Raw genomic sequence first — 17,143 nt, 5'->3', positions numbered from 1 at the left:
TAGCTAATTCAAAACACATACCTTAACAAATATAATCCTAAGTTTTATACCGAAATTAGTATCTTAATCCTCATAACCAACCAATCCCTTAATGAGCTATCCATGGCCACAAAAATATTTAACTTGTTTTAGATGATAATTCTGTTTTAAAGAAAACGACACCTTGTAAAATCGAATCAGGGGAGTAATAACGACTACAACTATACACGTTGTTTCCAAGCAACAGCCAAGTGGACAAATTCTTGACTAAGAACTTTATATTGCCACCAAATTCAGTTAAAGGACGAAAGTCGAAATTTCCGACCAATTGCTGTCTCTTTTCGTATGATCTTTCTCAGCACTGCACCACTATCAATGCTTAAACTCTACAAGACGACCCTTTATTAGTACTTTAGTGCACACTCTCTTCACCAAGACTTAACCAGATTAAGCCACTTCGCAGTTCAGCCGGGGGGCGGAGCTAGGTTGGGCCGAGGGTTCATCCGAACCTAAAAATTACACTAGTTAAAATTATTTTTGACTTCTTCGTGTGTTTACAACTTGATATTTTTGAACCTCTTCCTAAAAATCCTAGCTCCCCCGCTAAGTTCAGCAATGGCCGCGAGTCTCGTGGGAGGAGCTGCTCTTGGTCCAGTCTTTGACATACTATACAAAGCAGTTTTTGATGTTGCCAGAAACATCGCCACTTTCCGTTCCAAATTCGTCAGCTTGAAGGAGACATTACATGGTCTCGCACCAGTATTCTCGGACATTGAAACGCTAAGCAAAGCCTTAGACGGGAAAGACGTACAAATAGAAATGTTCAGGAACCTGCTCGTGAAAGGTGAAGAGCTAGTTCACAAGTGTTCCAAGACTAAATGCTACGACGCCTTTAAAAGATTGAACTACTCCAGGAAACTGACCAAGTTGGAAAATTCACTGGTGAAGCTCTGCCAGTTTCATGGTTTAATTCAGGTTTGTTGGGATACTAAAAAGATTCTGGTTGAGTGTAAAAAACATGATAAGAAATTGGACGAGGTTCACTCGATGATGAGAAATATGTCGTTGATGGGGTCGGGTAGTAGTGTTGGCAGCTCAAATGGAAATGGGTTTACAGGATGGTCTGATGTGCCCCAAGTTCCTGATTCTGTGTTTGGATTTGAAGTGCCACTTCAAGAATTGAAATTGAAGCTGCTTGATGAGAAAGATCAAGTGGTGGTTCTTTCTGCTCCTGCTGGCTGTGGTAAGACTACTTTGGCAGCTATGGTTTGTCAACAGGATGATATCAAAGGTATTGCATTTTTATCTTTTGTCATTTAAAATGTATATTACACTGTTATTGCTGTTAAATTAGTCCTTTCTAGTTTGTAAGATGCATGCCATGTATGTCAATAATTGTGAACTTGTTTTTTTAGTAGGCGTTTGGCCATAGATTCCAAATATTTCTCACTTTAATTATTTGGAATTTGTGAAGTTGGTGTTGAAAATGGAAATGTGTTTGGTTATACTTTTTGCAAAGGAGAGAACAAAGCACTTTATTTGGAATTTATGAAGATGGAGTTGGAAAACGGATTTGGAGCACTTTTCCAAATTTGGAATCCAACTCCAAGTTGGATTTCAAAATTTTATAACCAAACACTGATTTTGACATAAAGTGAAAAATTATTCCGAAAAAGAGTGAATAATCTCTTGGCAAAACGGTCTATTAGTAATTCCGTGATCTCCTTTGGAAGAAACTACTTGTATTCCTTTGTAATTTCAGTTAGCTAATACTCCCCCTTTGTCTTAGAATGGCATGAACTTGAAGGCTAGCTGGATCAATTTCTTCATGGCTTTATCGATTCTTACTCTGTCGGTTTATCAGTTGAATTCTAATGTGTATGCCTTTTAGTTTTATGATTACATAGAACCACTTGAATATTTCACACAAACATCATTTTTTTTTTTTTTAGGCAAAGTAAAAGGAAAATAGAATTTGTGTTCTGGGTTGCGATTTACTGTATCCATATGCAGTTGTATAGCTTTTCCTTTTCCTCTGGTGTTACAATTTCCTTCTGATGTATGTGGAATTGGCCCCTTGTACCTAAAGACTAGCTTGCTGATCATCCCATAAAGAAGAATTTTTTTTTATTTTTTTTTTGGTAAATCCATAGCTATACACAGAATACTGAAATTATGGCCAGACTAGTTGACATGTAATGTTGCATCATGTTCTTATGTTATACTAAGCTTCTTGCTGAACTTCAGCATATTTGATCTAATTGTCTCTTAACAGCCAAATACAGGGGGGGCATCTTTTTTGTCACTGTTACAAAAACACCAAACATCAAGCGCATTGTTGCGGAAGTTTTTGAGACGAAAGACTGTAAGGTGCCAGAGTTTGCATCTGAGGAAGTTTCAATCAACCAACTCAAGAACCTCCTTAGGAGAAGTACATCTCAACCTGTATTGCTGGTGCTGGATGATGTTTGGTCTGAATCAGAGTTCGTCATCGAGAAACTTAGATTTCAGATACCTGGATTTAAGGTTTTGGTCACTTCGAGAGTTGTGCTTCCAAAATTTTATACATATAAATTAGATCTTTTGAGAGAGAACCATGCAAATGCTCTCTTCTGCGCTTCTGCTTTTAAAGATAGCACCCCTAATGTGCCACTTGATCTTGTTCATAAGGTAAAAGACCATCTTCGTTTACAAAGGTCTTTTTGAGTAATTATTTGGTTATGAATTCATGTGAAATGTATACGCTATTGTGCATGTGCTTGAAACATAAAAGAGTGAAAATGCAACAGTTGAAATTTGCTTCTTTTACTGCTGATTTACTAGAATGATAAGTAGTTTAGTTATAGGAGAAGTCTTTGTTTTAATTTAGATTTAGTTAAATAAGTTTAGTTGAGACATTATAGCTTTTTGAATCTTATTCTGCAGATTTTTTGTTTTTAAGTTCTATTTAAAGTCTTTTCAACCATTTTTAATCTCCTTGCTGAAGAAGAGCCTTAGCGTAATTGGTCAAGTTGCTGCCATGTGACCCAAAAGGTCATGGGTTCGAGCCGTGGAAATAGCCTCTTGCAGAAATGCACCGGGCCGCCCTTTTTAATCTCCTTGCTGCTCCACCATCTTTTAAAATTCAACAGCATCTTTGCTAAATAATGCAGGTCTGATTTCTAAATAGGAGAACCACTGCCCCCACCACACACCAAAAAAAAAAAAAAAAAAAAAAAAGAACAATTCATATAACTTATAAAGTTCTCTGCTTTGTGGATCTAAATGATGGCAGGTGGTGAGCAGTTGTGGCGGTTTTCCACTGGCTCTAAGAGTTGTAGGCCGTTCATTGTGTGGCCAGCCTGAGGTGATATGGTTTAACAGAGTAATGATGCAGTCTAAAAGACAAATTCTCTTCCCTACTGAGAATGATCTGCTTCGTTCTTTGCAAGCCAGCATTGATGCCTTGGATGAAAACGTTCATTGCAACAGATTAAGAGACTGCTACCTGGATTTAGGATCATTTCCTGAAGATCAAAGAATTCATCCTGCTGCTCTTTTGGATATGTGGGTGGAACGATACAATCTTGATGAAGATGGCATGAAAGCGATGGCCATCTTCTTTGAACTTTCTTCACAAAACCTGGTTAATCTCGCCCTTGCAAGGTATAAATGGCTTCAATTTTTTCTTGAAACTGCACTGTGTTTGCTAGTTCATATATGTAACCACTACGTGGAACCAAGTCTAGAATTTTTATTGGTCACATGTACACGCTTGCTATCTGTTTGTGTGCATCAGTATTTAATGTGCTGAAGCATTGAAATATTCTATTCCACTTTCTAAATAATTTTGAAGAAAATAATTAAGTTTCATGAGATAAGAAGAATTGGCACTCAGTTGGAACTTTAGAACATTCCAGTGGCTGGCTTAGAGATAATTACCGTCCAATGCCTTTCAGTGATCTAATTTATAAAAAATCCAGCAAATGTATAGGTTTTGTATATTTAAATATAAATTTACATAGAATATACATAATCAGTGCACATGTTTTGTATATTTTGACTAGCTTCCGTAATTAATTTCGGCCGACGGGCCAGAAATGAAAAAAAACCCTTCTTTATTCTGGTTCCACCTTTTTGTATACTCAACTTCTTCTGTGCTGATCGTTGAACTTATCTGATATCCTTGAATAGATTAATTTTCCAATATCTGATTAAACTTGGTTCATGCCAATTCACAGAAAGGATGCACCAGCAGTTGTTGGCTTACATAACTTGGATTACATACAGCAGCATGATATGCTGAGAGAACTGGTCATCCACCAGTGTGATGAGAAGCCGGTAGAAGAGAGAACGAGAATATATATCAACATCAAGGGGAATGACTTTCCTAGGTGGTGGTTTGACCAAATATTTCAACCGCTTCAAGCAGAGGTTTTGTCTATAATCTCAGGTTTGTTATTCATCCCTTGTCTTCGGCAGATTTTCTTTATCTTTTCTCTGTTACTTAGTTACCACATCATGAATTCGAATTGCAGATGAATCTTTCTCCTCCGAGTGGTATGACGTGAAATTTCCTAAAGTTGAAGTCCTTGTATTAAACTTTGAAACAAGGACCTATAACTTACCCCCTTTTATAAAGCAAATGAACCAATTGAAGACTCTGATTGTGACAAATAATGGTTTCTTCTCAGCCAAATTGAATAACTTTCAGTTTTGTTCTCTGCTCAATCTTAAGAGAATTAACCTGGAACGCATCTCTGTTACATCCATTTTCACAGCCAATTTGCAGCTACCAAATTTGCTCAAAATCTCCCTGATCATGTGTGAAATCGGGGAGGCATTTGAAAACTCTGCTTCCACAATGCCTTACATGTGGCCAAAACTCGTAGAGATTAATATCGAGTACTGCAACGATTTAGTTGAAGTACCAGCTGAAATATGTGATCTTGTTGATCTTAAAAGGCTCAGCATCTGTTATTGTGATGAACTGGTTGCCCTTCCCATAGAGCTTGGGAAGTTGACAAATTTGGAAGTACTAAGGCTTCATTCTTGCACAAAATTAGCTAAGTTGCCAGAGTCGGTAGTAAGGCTTAATAAATTGGAATTTCTTGATGTATATGATTGTGTGAATATGGATTGCTTGCCAACGGATTTGGATCAACTATGTTCTTTAAGGACCTTCTGCATGGGAAGCCGCGTGGGTTTTAAGCCCAATTCTGTGCTAAAACTAGTGCAGTTGAAAGATGTAGTATGTGATGAAGAAACAGCTGCTTTATGGGAATCTTTTAAGGAAGATCTGGGGAATCTGAGAATCACTGTGATAAAGGAAGACATCAATTTGAATTTGCTGCATAAATCATTATTTTTCTGATTTCAAGTAAGATGCTGTTAGAGAACTTACCTTGGTGGAACTCAAGTATGGATGGATGGTACAAAGCAAACACTGGAATAACTTGATCAACAGCTACAATCGAGGGAAGTTTCTTGAGGCAACTTCGACTAGAACAAAATGAGCTGAACTGGTAGCCATGGGTGAAGCTATAACTGTTGCATCTGTTCTATATATCCCAACGCATAAGGACTTTCTCCAATATTACTGTCAGTGAATTTTGAAAGATGCAGCTCAAGATTGATCATTTCACTTCATACGTCTGTCAGGAATTGACATCTTATTAGGAGCTGACGTTAGAGTTGGAATGCAGAAAAGCTAATAGTGCAGTAGACTAATGCAAGTTTGAACTTTGGTAGGCTCATAACGAACCTAGTACATTGATTTTATGGAAGGACCATCCATTTACATCCTTAAATTTGGATAGGGCTTTGGACCCTGACCCTGATGTATTCCTTTTTATGCATGTAAAAGCAAAATCCATAGTAATATAGAAAGCTTCTTTGTCAAAAGGAAGATAGAACTCATTAGCAAAGAACCTTCTTGGGGCTAATTTCTTGCTGTATTTGATAGTATGTTATGGATTATTTGCCAAGAGTGGTTATCCTTACGTAATATGAAATGGGTTATTTTTATGTAATATTGGACTGAGAGAGACTTAAATGAAGCATCGTGGACAGTGAGTACTCATATAACCAAACCTGACTTGGCTTGGAATTGAGGATTTTTGATGTTTGTGTTCCTCAAGGATCATTACCCCAATAATTTCTTGCGAAAAGATTTACTAACGCATCTCATGGTACAACCTCAGGCGGATGAAAGTTGTGTTAATGACTTCGATGTAACTTGACCATTGTAGGAAAACGTGCTCTACTACTAAGGAAAGCTTAACATCAACCAGAAGGACTAGTTAAACTATACAGATAAGGAAATTTGTGCTAACAACATCTGTCATACACAAGCCCCAAGACTACAAGCATCTCAACTTACAAAAACCACAAAGAGCACATGGTTTGTTTGCACAAATGCAAATAAGCAAGGTACAAGAGTTACAAAAGAACTTCACTGTATGACACTATAAGAGATTTTGAACTCAAGTATATTTCTGTCAATTTCTCCTATAGCGATAGAAGAAATAACTCGTGGGCACACTAAAAGCCCCTTCCAGGATAAGAACTTGACTAATTACAAGCATTGCAAAATACCCCCATGTTCTTGCTGCTTAGCGTTCAATAATCCAGAAATGTCCTTGTAAGATTGCAGATACTTTCTATTCATGAGCATGGCATGCACTCACATTGCATATATGATCTCCCCACTGCTATCAATATCAAGATCAGGATCTGAATCCAAGTCATCCATGTCATCGTCCATCATTTCCAAGTTATACAAGCCAACTGGTGGGACTGTTGCCTCAGAGATTATTTGCATGATCGTATCTATGCTCTGCATTGGCTGGTCGGGCTCTTCGAACTGGTCACTAATCATCTTATCGTCCATTAAATCTGCTGGAAGATTCTTTAAAAACCATACATGGTTTCTGATTTCAGGCATTGTGATCCTCTGTGCCAAGTGCAAATGAAGATGAATTAAGCATAAGTGATGACTACAATCTATATTACTGTCGAGACTATTATGTGACACCCTTCTTACAGTATCTCAAAATGTTTGTCACACTTAACGAAATTACAAATTTTGGTTAATGTTCTCTTCATCCCAGTTTAAGTTCCTCTAACAAGAGTATGTATTTCCTACTATTACAAGTATAATACACGAGTCAAATTATATTCTTCAACTTCATGCCAGTCAAACAGGACTGATGGGACTTGGGACCACATATGCTAAAGCAATGTAATTGGATGGTGGTCAGCAATTACTACAATAGGCAAAGCTTTGATCAGATCATAAGTCCCAATGCAATCACAACAGAAACATGCAAAAACTCCATCTACCCATTTCGCGACTGATTAATACCCCACTAACCTGTGCTGGATCTCCAACAAAGATCCTTGAGATTAAGTGGCGACATTCCTCAGATATCTGAATATTATCAGGAATAGAATACTGCACGCTCAGGATTCTCTGTGTAGCAAAGCCAGGGTTAAAATTTTTGTAATAAGAAATCCAAAAGAAATTGGAACAAAGTCACGACAATGATTAAGATGTACGTTTATCGTCTTGCGAAAATCTTTTGGTTCATCAGGATCCTCAAAAGGGTAAGCACCCACTAACATGACATACAATGTCACCCCACACGACCACACATCTGCAATCTGAAATAGAAAACAATCTGTGACATTCTCCTGTTGATTGAATTTCATTTCAAAATAACACAAAGTACAAAAGTAAGCCACAATAATAGACTAAAACAGTAAGTACTCAACACATCAAAATACAAATTAAACATAATACTCCTTTTTTTTTTTTTTTTTTTTGATAAGAACAACTTAAACATATACTCAGAATTAACACCTGAGATGTTATCCTCGAAAGAAGACAGAATAAAACAGTAATAAGGCCATGGTTGAAGGTAAATTTCATGGATGGTAATTAAACTAATCTTTTATAGCCGGACGTCGCAACGCAAAATTTCATAACTAGAATATACCTCAACTTTCCACGTAACTTGCTTAAAGTAAAACCCACCGGATACCTTAACTCAGACAACAGAAATATACTTTCTTATATAAAACCCACCATCAGACCTACATAAGCAAGTTACGGAGAAAGTTATATTCGAGTTACAATATTTTGTACTATGACCTTAAAGTGTTCTTCCTTTCCACTTCTCCTTCATCAGCAACCCAGCATCCCTTCACTATATAAACACACACAAGATCCAGATATGGACTTTATAAGCTCGCTTAGGCACTTTTAAGATTGCTTAAATTAATAGTCTACTTTTTTCTTTTTCTTTTTCTTTTTTTTTTTTTTTTTTCTCTTTATTGCTTTTTTGTGGGTAACAGTCCAGTCGTGAACCTGTGCACTCCTATCCTATTTAAGCTTCTATCACGATCGGGAATCATGTGATTCTTCTTATCCCTGTACTTGTGTTTTTTTTTTTTGGGGGGGGGGGGGGGGGGGGGTGTCAAGTCAAGCAATCTACTGAATGCTCAGCTGGACATTCCAGATGACAATAAATGTCAGTCAAAGAAAAGCCCACTTCAGATGTGCAGGAAGGATTTATATGCATCATAAAAGGAATTTCCACAACAAAAATTATTGGTACTTGCTGTTATTATTTTTTTACACAAGCGTCAGTACTGTTATTATATAGCGCATCAAACCAATTTACCTTGCCATCATACTCTTGCCTCAACAAAACTTCTGGAGCAATATAAGCAGGAGTTCCCACTGTTGATTTTGGTTGTGAATGCAGCAGAGAAGACTGCAAAAGGTGCAAGCCATGATTAAGAAATTGGGAACACATATGTATAAAGATATGTACATGTATACAACAACAACACGCCCAGTATAATCAGATATGTACATGTATCTTTGTATGAAATTCAGACCACCTAGGTGGCCTTGTGAATGGCTAATGACGGGGGAGACCTAGTACCTTAGAATACCCAAAATCACAAATTTTTAGCCGAGGAGCAGGGCTTCCATCAAGCAATGTATTTTCCAGCTTCAAGTCCCGATGACATACTTGCTTCAAGAAGAAATACAACAGAAACAGGCTGAATAAAATTCCAATATGATCTCCATATTTAATAAACTAAAAGAAATTGAGTAAACATTTCAAGGAAGTCATTACCATGGAGTGACAGTAGCTGACGCCAGATATAAGCTGCTGGAAAAAGAAGCGAGCCTGTGCAGGAAGACATTATGTAACCTCGGAAATCTTGCACAACTATATCCACACTGTTCTATAATTAGCAGATTAAATACCTCATCCTCATTGAAGCGCCCTGCATTAGAAATTCTCTCAAAAAGCTCCCCACCAGATGCATACTCCATCACAATAGCTAGATGAGTTGGCGTTAGAATCACCTAGAGTAAAATTCTAAGCAGATCAGTCATACATATATAAAATCCTATCTACGATCTAAAGGGGCAGAAAGTGGCAAACCTCTTTGAATCTAATTATGTTAGGATGCCTCAGGGACCTGTGATTGATTATCTCCCGCTGAACGTTTTCATCTATCTGCAAAGCCAGAAAATGGGAGAAGAAATGAGCAGTGTCATATGAAGCTTATAATTCCCACTACGAACTTGTCATCATACTGTTGAATTGGTCCTTTCATCTGATGTGCAAAAGAGAGATACTAGGAGTGGCTCAATTAGACTAGACATTTAGGCATCGGAGTACAATCCAATACAAAGCTTCATCAAGATTGAGCACAGCTTATGGTTTTATTTCTTTATATATTTATTTATTTCATTATTATTACTATTAGTTCTTTCCTACTATTATCTTGGATAAAGAACACAGCTTATCATTAGAAATATCAAATAGCTCTTTTTCGTTGCAGAGAAAACACATGTTATTAGTAAACTGCAGGTCAAAAAATAATATCAACATGTTAAAGCACAAATAACTTAACGCAAAACATAACTGTAGAGCACGTGATATAGCCTGCAATGAGTGTTTTAAAACAACTAACAAGTAATACCTAAATACACACAAGCACGCATACAGCCTAAAAGACCAGACACAAGGATTACAGTCTATGCATCTTGCAACTAAAAATCCACTGGAATAACTCATCTTACTGTAATACTCCCTACTCCTCAGATTATCTACATATGGAAATCTCTGATATGGTCAAAAACATGAGTATGAGGGTTCCACACGCACTTATTGTCTAAAACTATGCTCAAACCATGTTAGAGGCCCAAATTCGCTGTGGGTATGTATTGTAGTCTCTTTATATAGTTTGTTCAATCCTCATCTCTTAAAATAACTTTTGAAGTTGAGTTAAGCCCAACCTTTTAACAGGGTACCAGAACCAGACTCATCCATGATGTTGGACTGACATTTACATGCGCTCGAAATATCTAGTCCTAGGCATGAGGATGGGTGTCATAAAGTCTCACATCTGGGGGTATGAGTTGTTTCTCATTATGTTGTCCGGGCCAGCTTGCTCACTAATTCAGCTTGCTCACTAATTCCATAGATACCTACTACCTCCCGCCATCGCAGGTACCAGGTAACTCTGTCGGTCTGTCCACCAAGACTCGGACAAATGGGACGAAATCACCTAGTATTTTTTGCAGTATGAATTGTAGTCTCCTTATATCATCTCGCACAGTTTTCACCTCTTGAGCTAAGCTTCCGGAATCCAGTTAAGTCCAGGTTAACTTTTCTTGAAAAAACAGCCAGCAGATTTCTCAAAGCACTGCTAGTTAGAGCAGTAAATTAACTAATACCCAATTACCCAGTACAAAAAAACTTACCAAGAGGTACATGTTACTACACCTAGCAGAAAACAAAGTTGAAGCAAAATCTGCTCCTTTTGGATAAATAACATAATTTGATAATTTCCCAAAACAGAACTAACGAAATCAATGCTTTTAAACTGTTAAAGAATTCAACGAACTTATCACAATTACCTGTTATAAATAAATCTGCTAAAAAGTAGTTCACGGAACTCCCACCAGCGAAAACGACCTCATTTAACATTCACAATCTATCACAGACAGATCTAAGATTATAAGTTCAGAAGTACCCCTATTCCCATTTTACCTCTAGACTTAGTAAAACTAAATACTTTTTATATACACCAGCAACATTGATCGCATATAAATTTCTGAACAAGAGCAGATAAAAACACTAATTACATGAACTAACCTTATCGCCTCTTTCGATATACTTAACAGCAACAAGCTCTTTAGTCTGTTTATCAGTCATCAACCTAGCAACACCAAAATTACCCGACCCGATATCTCTAACAAAATCATAGCGGTCACTATCGTGCATGATCGGCATATCCATACTCGGACCCGGCCCACGATCCATTTCTTCTTCTTCTTCTTTTTGCGATTTAACACTGAGCTCGATTTACATCCCACTGCTTTGCTACCGGAGCTAACAGTGATCGAAGTGATAAGTCGGTTTTACCCTCAGATAAAGAGCAGCTATAATGGAAGGCGGTGGTTTTTTCGTTCTTTTTGACCTTTTTCCGGTAATAAAGATATTTTATGTGTATGGTCGGCAAAGTAATGAAAATATCTTCTGTTTGGCCCTTTTTTTAATTAATTTCTCTTTCTACCTCTGCAACAGTTGAAATGGATTGAGGAAGAAGAAAGTGACGACAAGTTGGTAACAGATGAAACAAACGCCGTCGTTTTAGTGACTGTTTGGATGGCATTATAACTGATTATCACAAGTTAAAAGAACTTTTTAACTTATTTTTATTATATTTTAATTTAAAAATAAGTGTTTAAAAATACTTTCATATTTTACTTGTACGCTATATAAAAGTTTTTAAACTTATTTTGATTTAAAAACACTTAAAATAAGTCAATCCACACGGGTCTTAATAAGATAGACGTTAAGAACGACGGCGTTTGGAAAAAAATCCTACCTTTTGATAATTGATTTATTTGCGAGTTGTGATAGCAACTGATTAGATGTTCCTTGTATTTGCCCACTTTTGTTTTGGTGTTTGTCTCTTTCTTTAATTCTTTTTTATAAAATTTTATTTTGTATTATTTTTTGCCCTTTCTGTTGGTTAATTTTGTCTAATAGGGACTGTGCCTCATGGTTTTATATGATGACCACTAAATGGATATGGTGCATTTTGGCGTGACCCTCGTTTTGAGGTTAGGCATATTCTGGTCCATCTTTGCTATTTTAAAGTGTTTGCATTTGTTGAGGGCCAATAAGTATTTCTCGATCATTAATTAGAGATTTTAGGATGAGTTCTAATAATTAAATTTTGGTAGGAAATATTTTAGCCACAAACCGAAACTACTTAGCATGAATTTAAATTACTCGAATCTCAATATAGACACCGAAACAAAATAAGTTTTTAACATTTTTCCTAAGAGAAGTCTCGGATCAAGACTTGTTTACCGAATTAGAAACCAATATTTTTTTTCTTTTATGTTGTTCTTTTACATGAAATTGCTCATATGTTAGAATTCTTTTCTTGAATAAAAAAATACAGCTCAGCTTCATTAATTATCGATTTGACATATGAAGGAATCATTTTATTATTAGTGTGGATGACTTCAAATGACTTTTGGACTTATTATTAGTGTGGATCAGCGTATTCAGAGGCGTTTACGGAGCGAGTCTCTGGACGGGGCGTATCAAAAACGCTTTGGGGCGTAAATGAAAGGCGTAGAACATAGGACGTATGCCCTAAAATTTGGGGCGTAAGTCCCGGGCGCAAAAGGGTAATCCCCAGGCGTTAAATTCGATTTTTATTGTTTTAAAAGTATTTTTACTATAAATTGTGATTTTTATTATTGGTAATGATATTTATACTTTATGTTATCATGTTGTGTTGATTTTTCCTAAAATATATAAATAAAAAAGCAACTCGCAGAAAATAACCCTGCCATAAATAAAGTTTTTAAATGATTATAACTGGAACTGATATGATAGAGATTTCGTATCACTATGTTCTTGAAGCAACTTTATCCATTTGTTGTCATTGCTATTACACTTTTTGCCCTTCTCCATCTTTGGAGATACAAACAAAAGTTAGTGCAAATATTAGTTGAGGTCGGGAAGGACTAATAGATCTGGAGATTGATGATGAAGTGAATGAAGACTTCATTTTAAAGATTATCTAGGCTATTATCATTTTTTTGTGTTGTTACCTTTCTCAAATATATTTATCATAATTCTTTTTTATTATTGGTGATTTATTTGCAGAATTTTAATGAAAATTTTACTTTTACTGATTTTTTAGTAATAAAATCATAAAATTGAAGATACATGAGAGTACTAGGGGTGTACATGGACCGCATTGGTTCGGATTTTTTAAACACCAAACCAAACCAAACCAATTGCGTCGGGTTTTTAAATCTATGCACCAAATCAAACCAATAAAAATTGAATACATATAATGTCGGGTTGGTTTGGTTCGGTTCGACTTTTTTTAGCTAAAACCAAACCAAACCAATTATGGTCGGGTTTTTTCTCGATTTGACTCGGTTTATCGGTTTGGTGCGGTTTGTCGGTTTACTTTGTACACCCCTACATGAGACATATACCCCGTAGATTTTATAGTTGTGACTCGATTTAGATATATTTTGATTGATTTCTATTTTCCAAATCTGATTTGAACAATTGAGTAGTAGGACGATTAATGGTGAATCATAACAGAAAGGTACTGCTGCCAAGAATTGTCTAAATATTTGTCAAACTACCAGAGGTTTTCTATATCAAAGGGTTTTTAAGCTTTGCTTAATCGATCCTTAAACTTGGTGGCACCTATTTTTACCTGCCTTAAAGTGCTAAAAAATTTGGTTAGTCAGACAAGATATAAAAGTTTAACTTACGAAGAGCCTACTAAATTTTCCTTTATAATCTACCACATACAATGTAGAGGGCAAAACAATAGGCGAGGACCCTTTTTTTCTTCAAATATTCAGCATTTAGTAGCAATTGGGTTCGAATAAGAAATGTTACCAATGCAACAAACACTCTTCAGCTTATATATTAGCAGGAAAAAAGAAGACGAGAAATTGGAAGCTGTCCTTTATTTTATGTTGGTAGACAACATCATTCCCTTGATAAATTGCTAGTGATATTTTATTCTTAGGTTGGCAACTTAACAAAACTATCAACAATTATCCTTTGTGTGTTGCATCTTTCTAAACTCAACACCCCCCCCCCCCCCCAAAACCCATGTGAATAGAAGTGTTGTAACCACACCAAGTTCCATTGTTTCAAGTTATCCTGGTTAATTGATTTTGCTTAAGCAATTGTAGCAAGAGCTAGATTAGAATTTCCTTATTGTCTCATGGAATTTTAATAGTCTGTTCAATAAATAAATAAAGTCTCTGAACTTTTAAAGAAGAAATTAATTCTGGCCGACATAAGAAGTGAAATGCAAAATATAAAAAGATATGTGGTCAACATTTAATCCATCTCATTGTATTCTCTAAAGTTCTACCTACAACAAAGCAATTTTTTTTTTCAGAGATAATTCATCATGTCATACTCACTTTTGCAGTCGTTTGTTGCTACTAGCTAGTACACATGCAATTGCAAAGGACAAAAATCAATGGAAAATATACAGACACGCCTACATGCAAGCTAAGCCCGTCAACCGGTTCGAACCGGTAACCGGTTATGGAACCGTCCGGTTCGGTTCTCACGGTTTCATATATATTATAGTAGTAATATATATTAGCAGTCCATAAGTTCAAACAATCCAAAACCCCTTTTTTTTTTTTTTGTATAATATATATATATATATATATATATTATATATTATATTATATATATTGTAGGTATATATTTACATATGTTATATAAGTTTATAAGTAAAGTTTAAATATTCTTCGACTAACGAGCCTAACAAAGACAGTCGAATACAAAGATATACGTGTATATATATATATATATATATATATATATATATTAGTTATATGCTTAAGCCTTAAGTTATACTACATATACCTAAAATATAGTAAGAATATACTTATTATATATATCAATATACTTAGGTTATATAACTTATATATATATATATAGATATATGTATATATATATATATATATATATATATATGTTTAAGTTATATATATATATATATATATATATATATGTTTAAGTTATATGTATACTATATTACTATATATACTTATAACTTATATTATATATATATATATATATATATATAAGTTATATACTTATATATATATATATATATATATATATATATATATATATATATATATATATATGTTTAAGTATATATATATACTTATAATATATTATATAATCTATATATATTATAACTTATATTTATAGCTTAATTTTTTTCTAAGTTTATAAATTTATATACGTATATATATATATACATATACATATATATATATATATATGTATATACTTATAATATATAATATAATGTATAACTTAAACATATAATATATATATATATATATATAATATAATGTATAACTTAAACATATATATATATATATATATATTATAAGTATATTTTAGTTATTTTCAAGTATATAACTTTCTAGTTTTTAATTTAAGTAGATGTATATTATAAGTATATTCTTAGTATATTTTAGGTATATTCCTAACTTAATATAAGTAAAAATATGAACACAAGTAAATAGAAGGAAGCTCAATGAGCCATATATTTTATTCATTCTTGGATAACATTTATTTGCAAGTTGTAGTTTTTTTTTAACTTGCAAATAATACATGAGTTGTAAAGAAATAGTAGAATAATAAAATCACCAATTGTGAATCATTTCGTTAATATCCCCCATATCATATTCGGCCATGGAGATATCTTCAAAGTCTTCCATTTGGTCCGGTCCACTTGCTATCAAATCTTTAATTTCTTCCCCTTCGCCTTCCTCCGCTTCTAAGTTTTGGTTGTGTCGCTCCGATCTAATCCAATCGCGAATGCACACTAGTACTTGCAAGCTAATATATATAGCCGGATAATGAGTGTCTATGGTCTCTAATTTATATGTCTTCCTTGGCTAAATGCGCTCTCCGAAGCCACGGTTGATACTTGAACCGCAAGGATATCTCGAGCCATTCTTGAGAGTATCGGATGACTTGCCTTGTACTTCTTCCACCATGCTAAGACGTCCAATTCATCCAAGCATTCTTGATATTCACATTTGGCTGCATCAAATAAAAGTTATATTCATCAAAGTTTGCATTAGAAGAAGGAGTTGGTTGTGAATGTAAAACTTTTAAATGCGATAAACCCGACAAGCCCTTTTGCTACTTTGAGAAGCAAGAGGGTGTGGAGCAACGGAAAGACGTTCTTCCAAATTAGAATAATGAGTAAAAACTTTTCTAAACTCATCATTAATAGCGAGTTCGGCTTGACTAAAGATGGTTGAACTCCCGCTTCAATTTCTAAAAATGTATAAATTTGACCAACCAATGCTTTAGTATAAGACACTTTTAAACAAGGATTTAACGAGAGAACCCAATATAAATAAAGTTGGGATGGGAAAAAAATACTTCTTAAATTTGATTATCATTTCAAAAATAGCCGCTTGATAACCGGTTTATATTTATACTCTTATAAAACTCTAGCTATTTCCGCTAAGTAGGCTAAAATTCCAGAGTTACCGTGGGATAGAATTATTTAGAAAAAGCAAGAGTTGCATTATAAAAAATTTCTAAGAGTTCAATACATTCTTTAACATCTTCCCAATGCGTAAAATTTAACCAATCATCACTATCAATATTATATTTGTTGTGAACTTGTTGTATGGGAGTCCTATACTCATATCCTTGTTGTAGCATAATATAAGTGTAGTTCCACCTAGTCTCAATTTCTACTTGAATTTTCCTTCATCATATAAAAAAGCTATAATTCTTTTTTGCATAATCCAATTGTCATCAACCCAATGACATGTAATAGCAAAAAAATCTAATTTGTTAAGACTAAGATCAAAATCAGCGGTAAGAGAAACATTACAATTTAAATAATTAAATACATGGCGCAAATAAAATCTATATTTTTTGTACAAATCTATAACATCCGCTCTACAAGTACTTCTAGGAATACCCTCAAATAACGGATTATAACAACGTTGAATGTAAGTAACAAACCCCAAACCCGAAGGAAAGGAAAATGGTAAACAATCATAAGCTACCATTTTAGCTATTTC

The 17,143-nt window shown here is 34.7% G+C and overlaps 2 protein-coding genes across 3 annotated transcripts; one reads left to right on the top strand and one right to left on the bottom strand.

The window, feature by feature from the left end:
* The first annotated feature begins 384 nt into the window (after positions 1–384).
* On the top strand, positions 385–5,983 carry LOC132046907 (probable disease resistance protein At5g66900). Of its 2 annotated transcripts, XM_059437731.1 has the most exons (6): positions 385–1,060; positions 1,097–1,270; positions 2,255–2,649; positions 3,254–3,624; positions 4,200–4,411; positions 4,497–5,983. In XM_059437731.1, exons 1-6 carry the CDS (start codon positions 595–597, stop codon positions 5,330–5,332), a joined length of 2,454 nt encoding a protein of 817 aa, XP_059293714.1. In that variant the 5' UTR covers positions 385–594; the 3' UTR covers positions 5,333–5,983. The 2 variants fall into 2 exon arrangements, with proteins under 2 accessions (XP_059293714.1, XP_059293713.1); XM_059437730.1 differs by having other exon boundaries at positions 386–1,270.
* A 260-nt stretch (positions 5,984–6,243) lies between these two features.
* On the bottom strand, positions 6,244–11,594 carry LOC132046908 (serine/threonine-protein kinase SRK2I). Its single transcript, XM_059437732.1, has 9 exons — positions 11,148–11,594; positions 9,426–9,500; positions 9,245–9,346; positions 9,111–9,164; positions 8,913–9,005; positions 8,646–8,738; positions 7,519–7,623; positions 7,334–7,432; positions 6,244–6,913 (listed from the first exon to the last, which is right to left on the bottom strand). Exons 1-9 carry the CDS (start codon positions 11,313–11,315, stop codon positions 6,644–6,646), a joined length of 1,059 nt encoding a protein of 352 aa, XP_059293715.1. The 5' UTR covers positions 11,316–11,594; the 3' UTR covers positions 6,244–6,643.
* Between the last annotated feature and the right edge of the window lie 5,549 nt (positions 11,595–17,143).

This window comes from Lycium ferocissimum, chromosome 2 (assembly GCF_029784015.1).
Source record: "Lycium ferocissimum isolate CSIRO_LF1 chromosome 2, AGI_CSIRO_Lferr_CH_V1, whole genome shotgun sequence".
In the NCBI taxonomy this organism is placed as follows: domain Eukaryota; kingdom Viridiplantae; phylum Streptophyta; class Magnoliopsida; order Solanales; family Solanaceae; genus Lycium; species Lycium ferocissimum.
The sequence above is the reverse complement of the archived record's forward strand: the minus strand, read 5'-3'. Positions and strand labels throughout refer to the sequence as shown.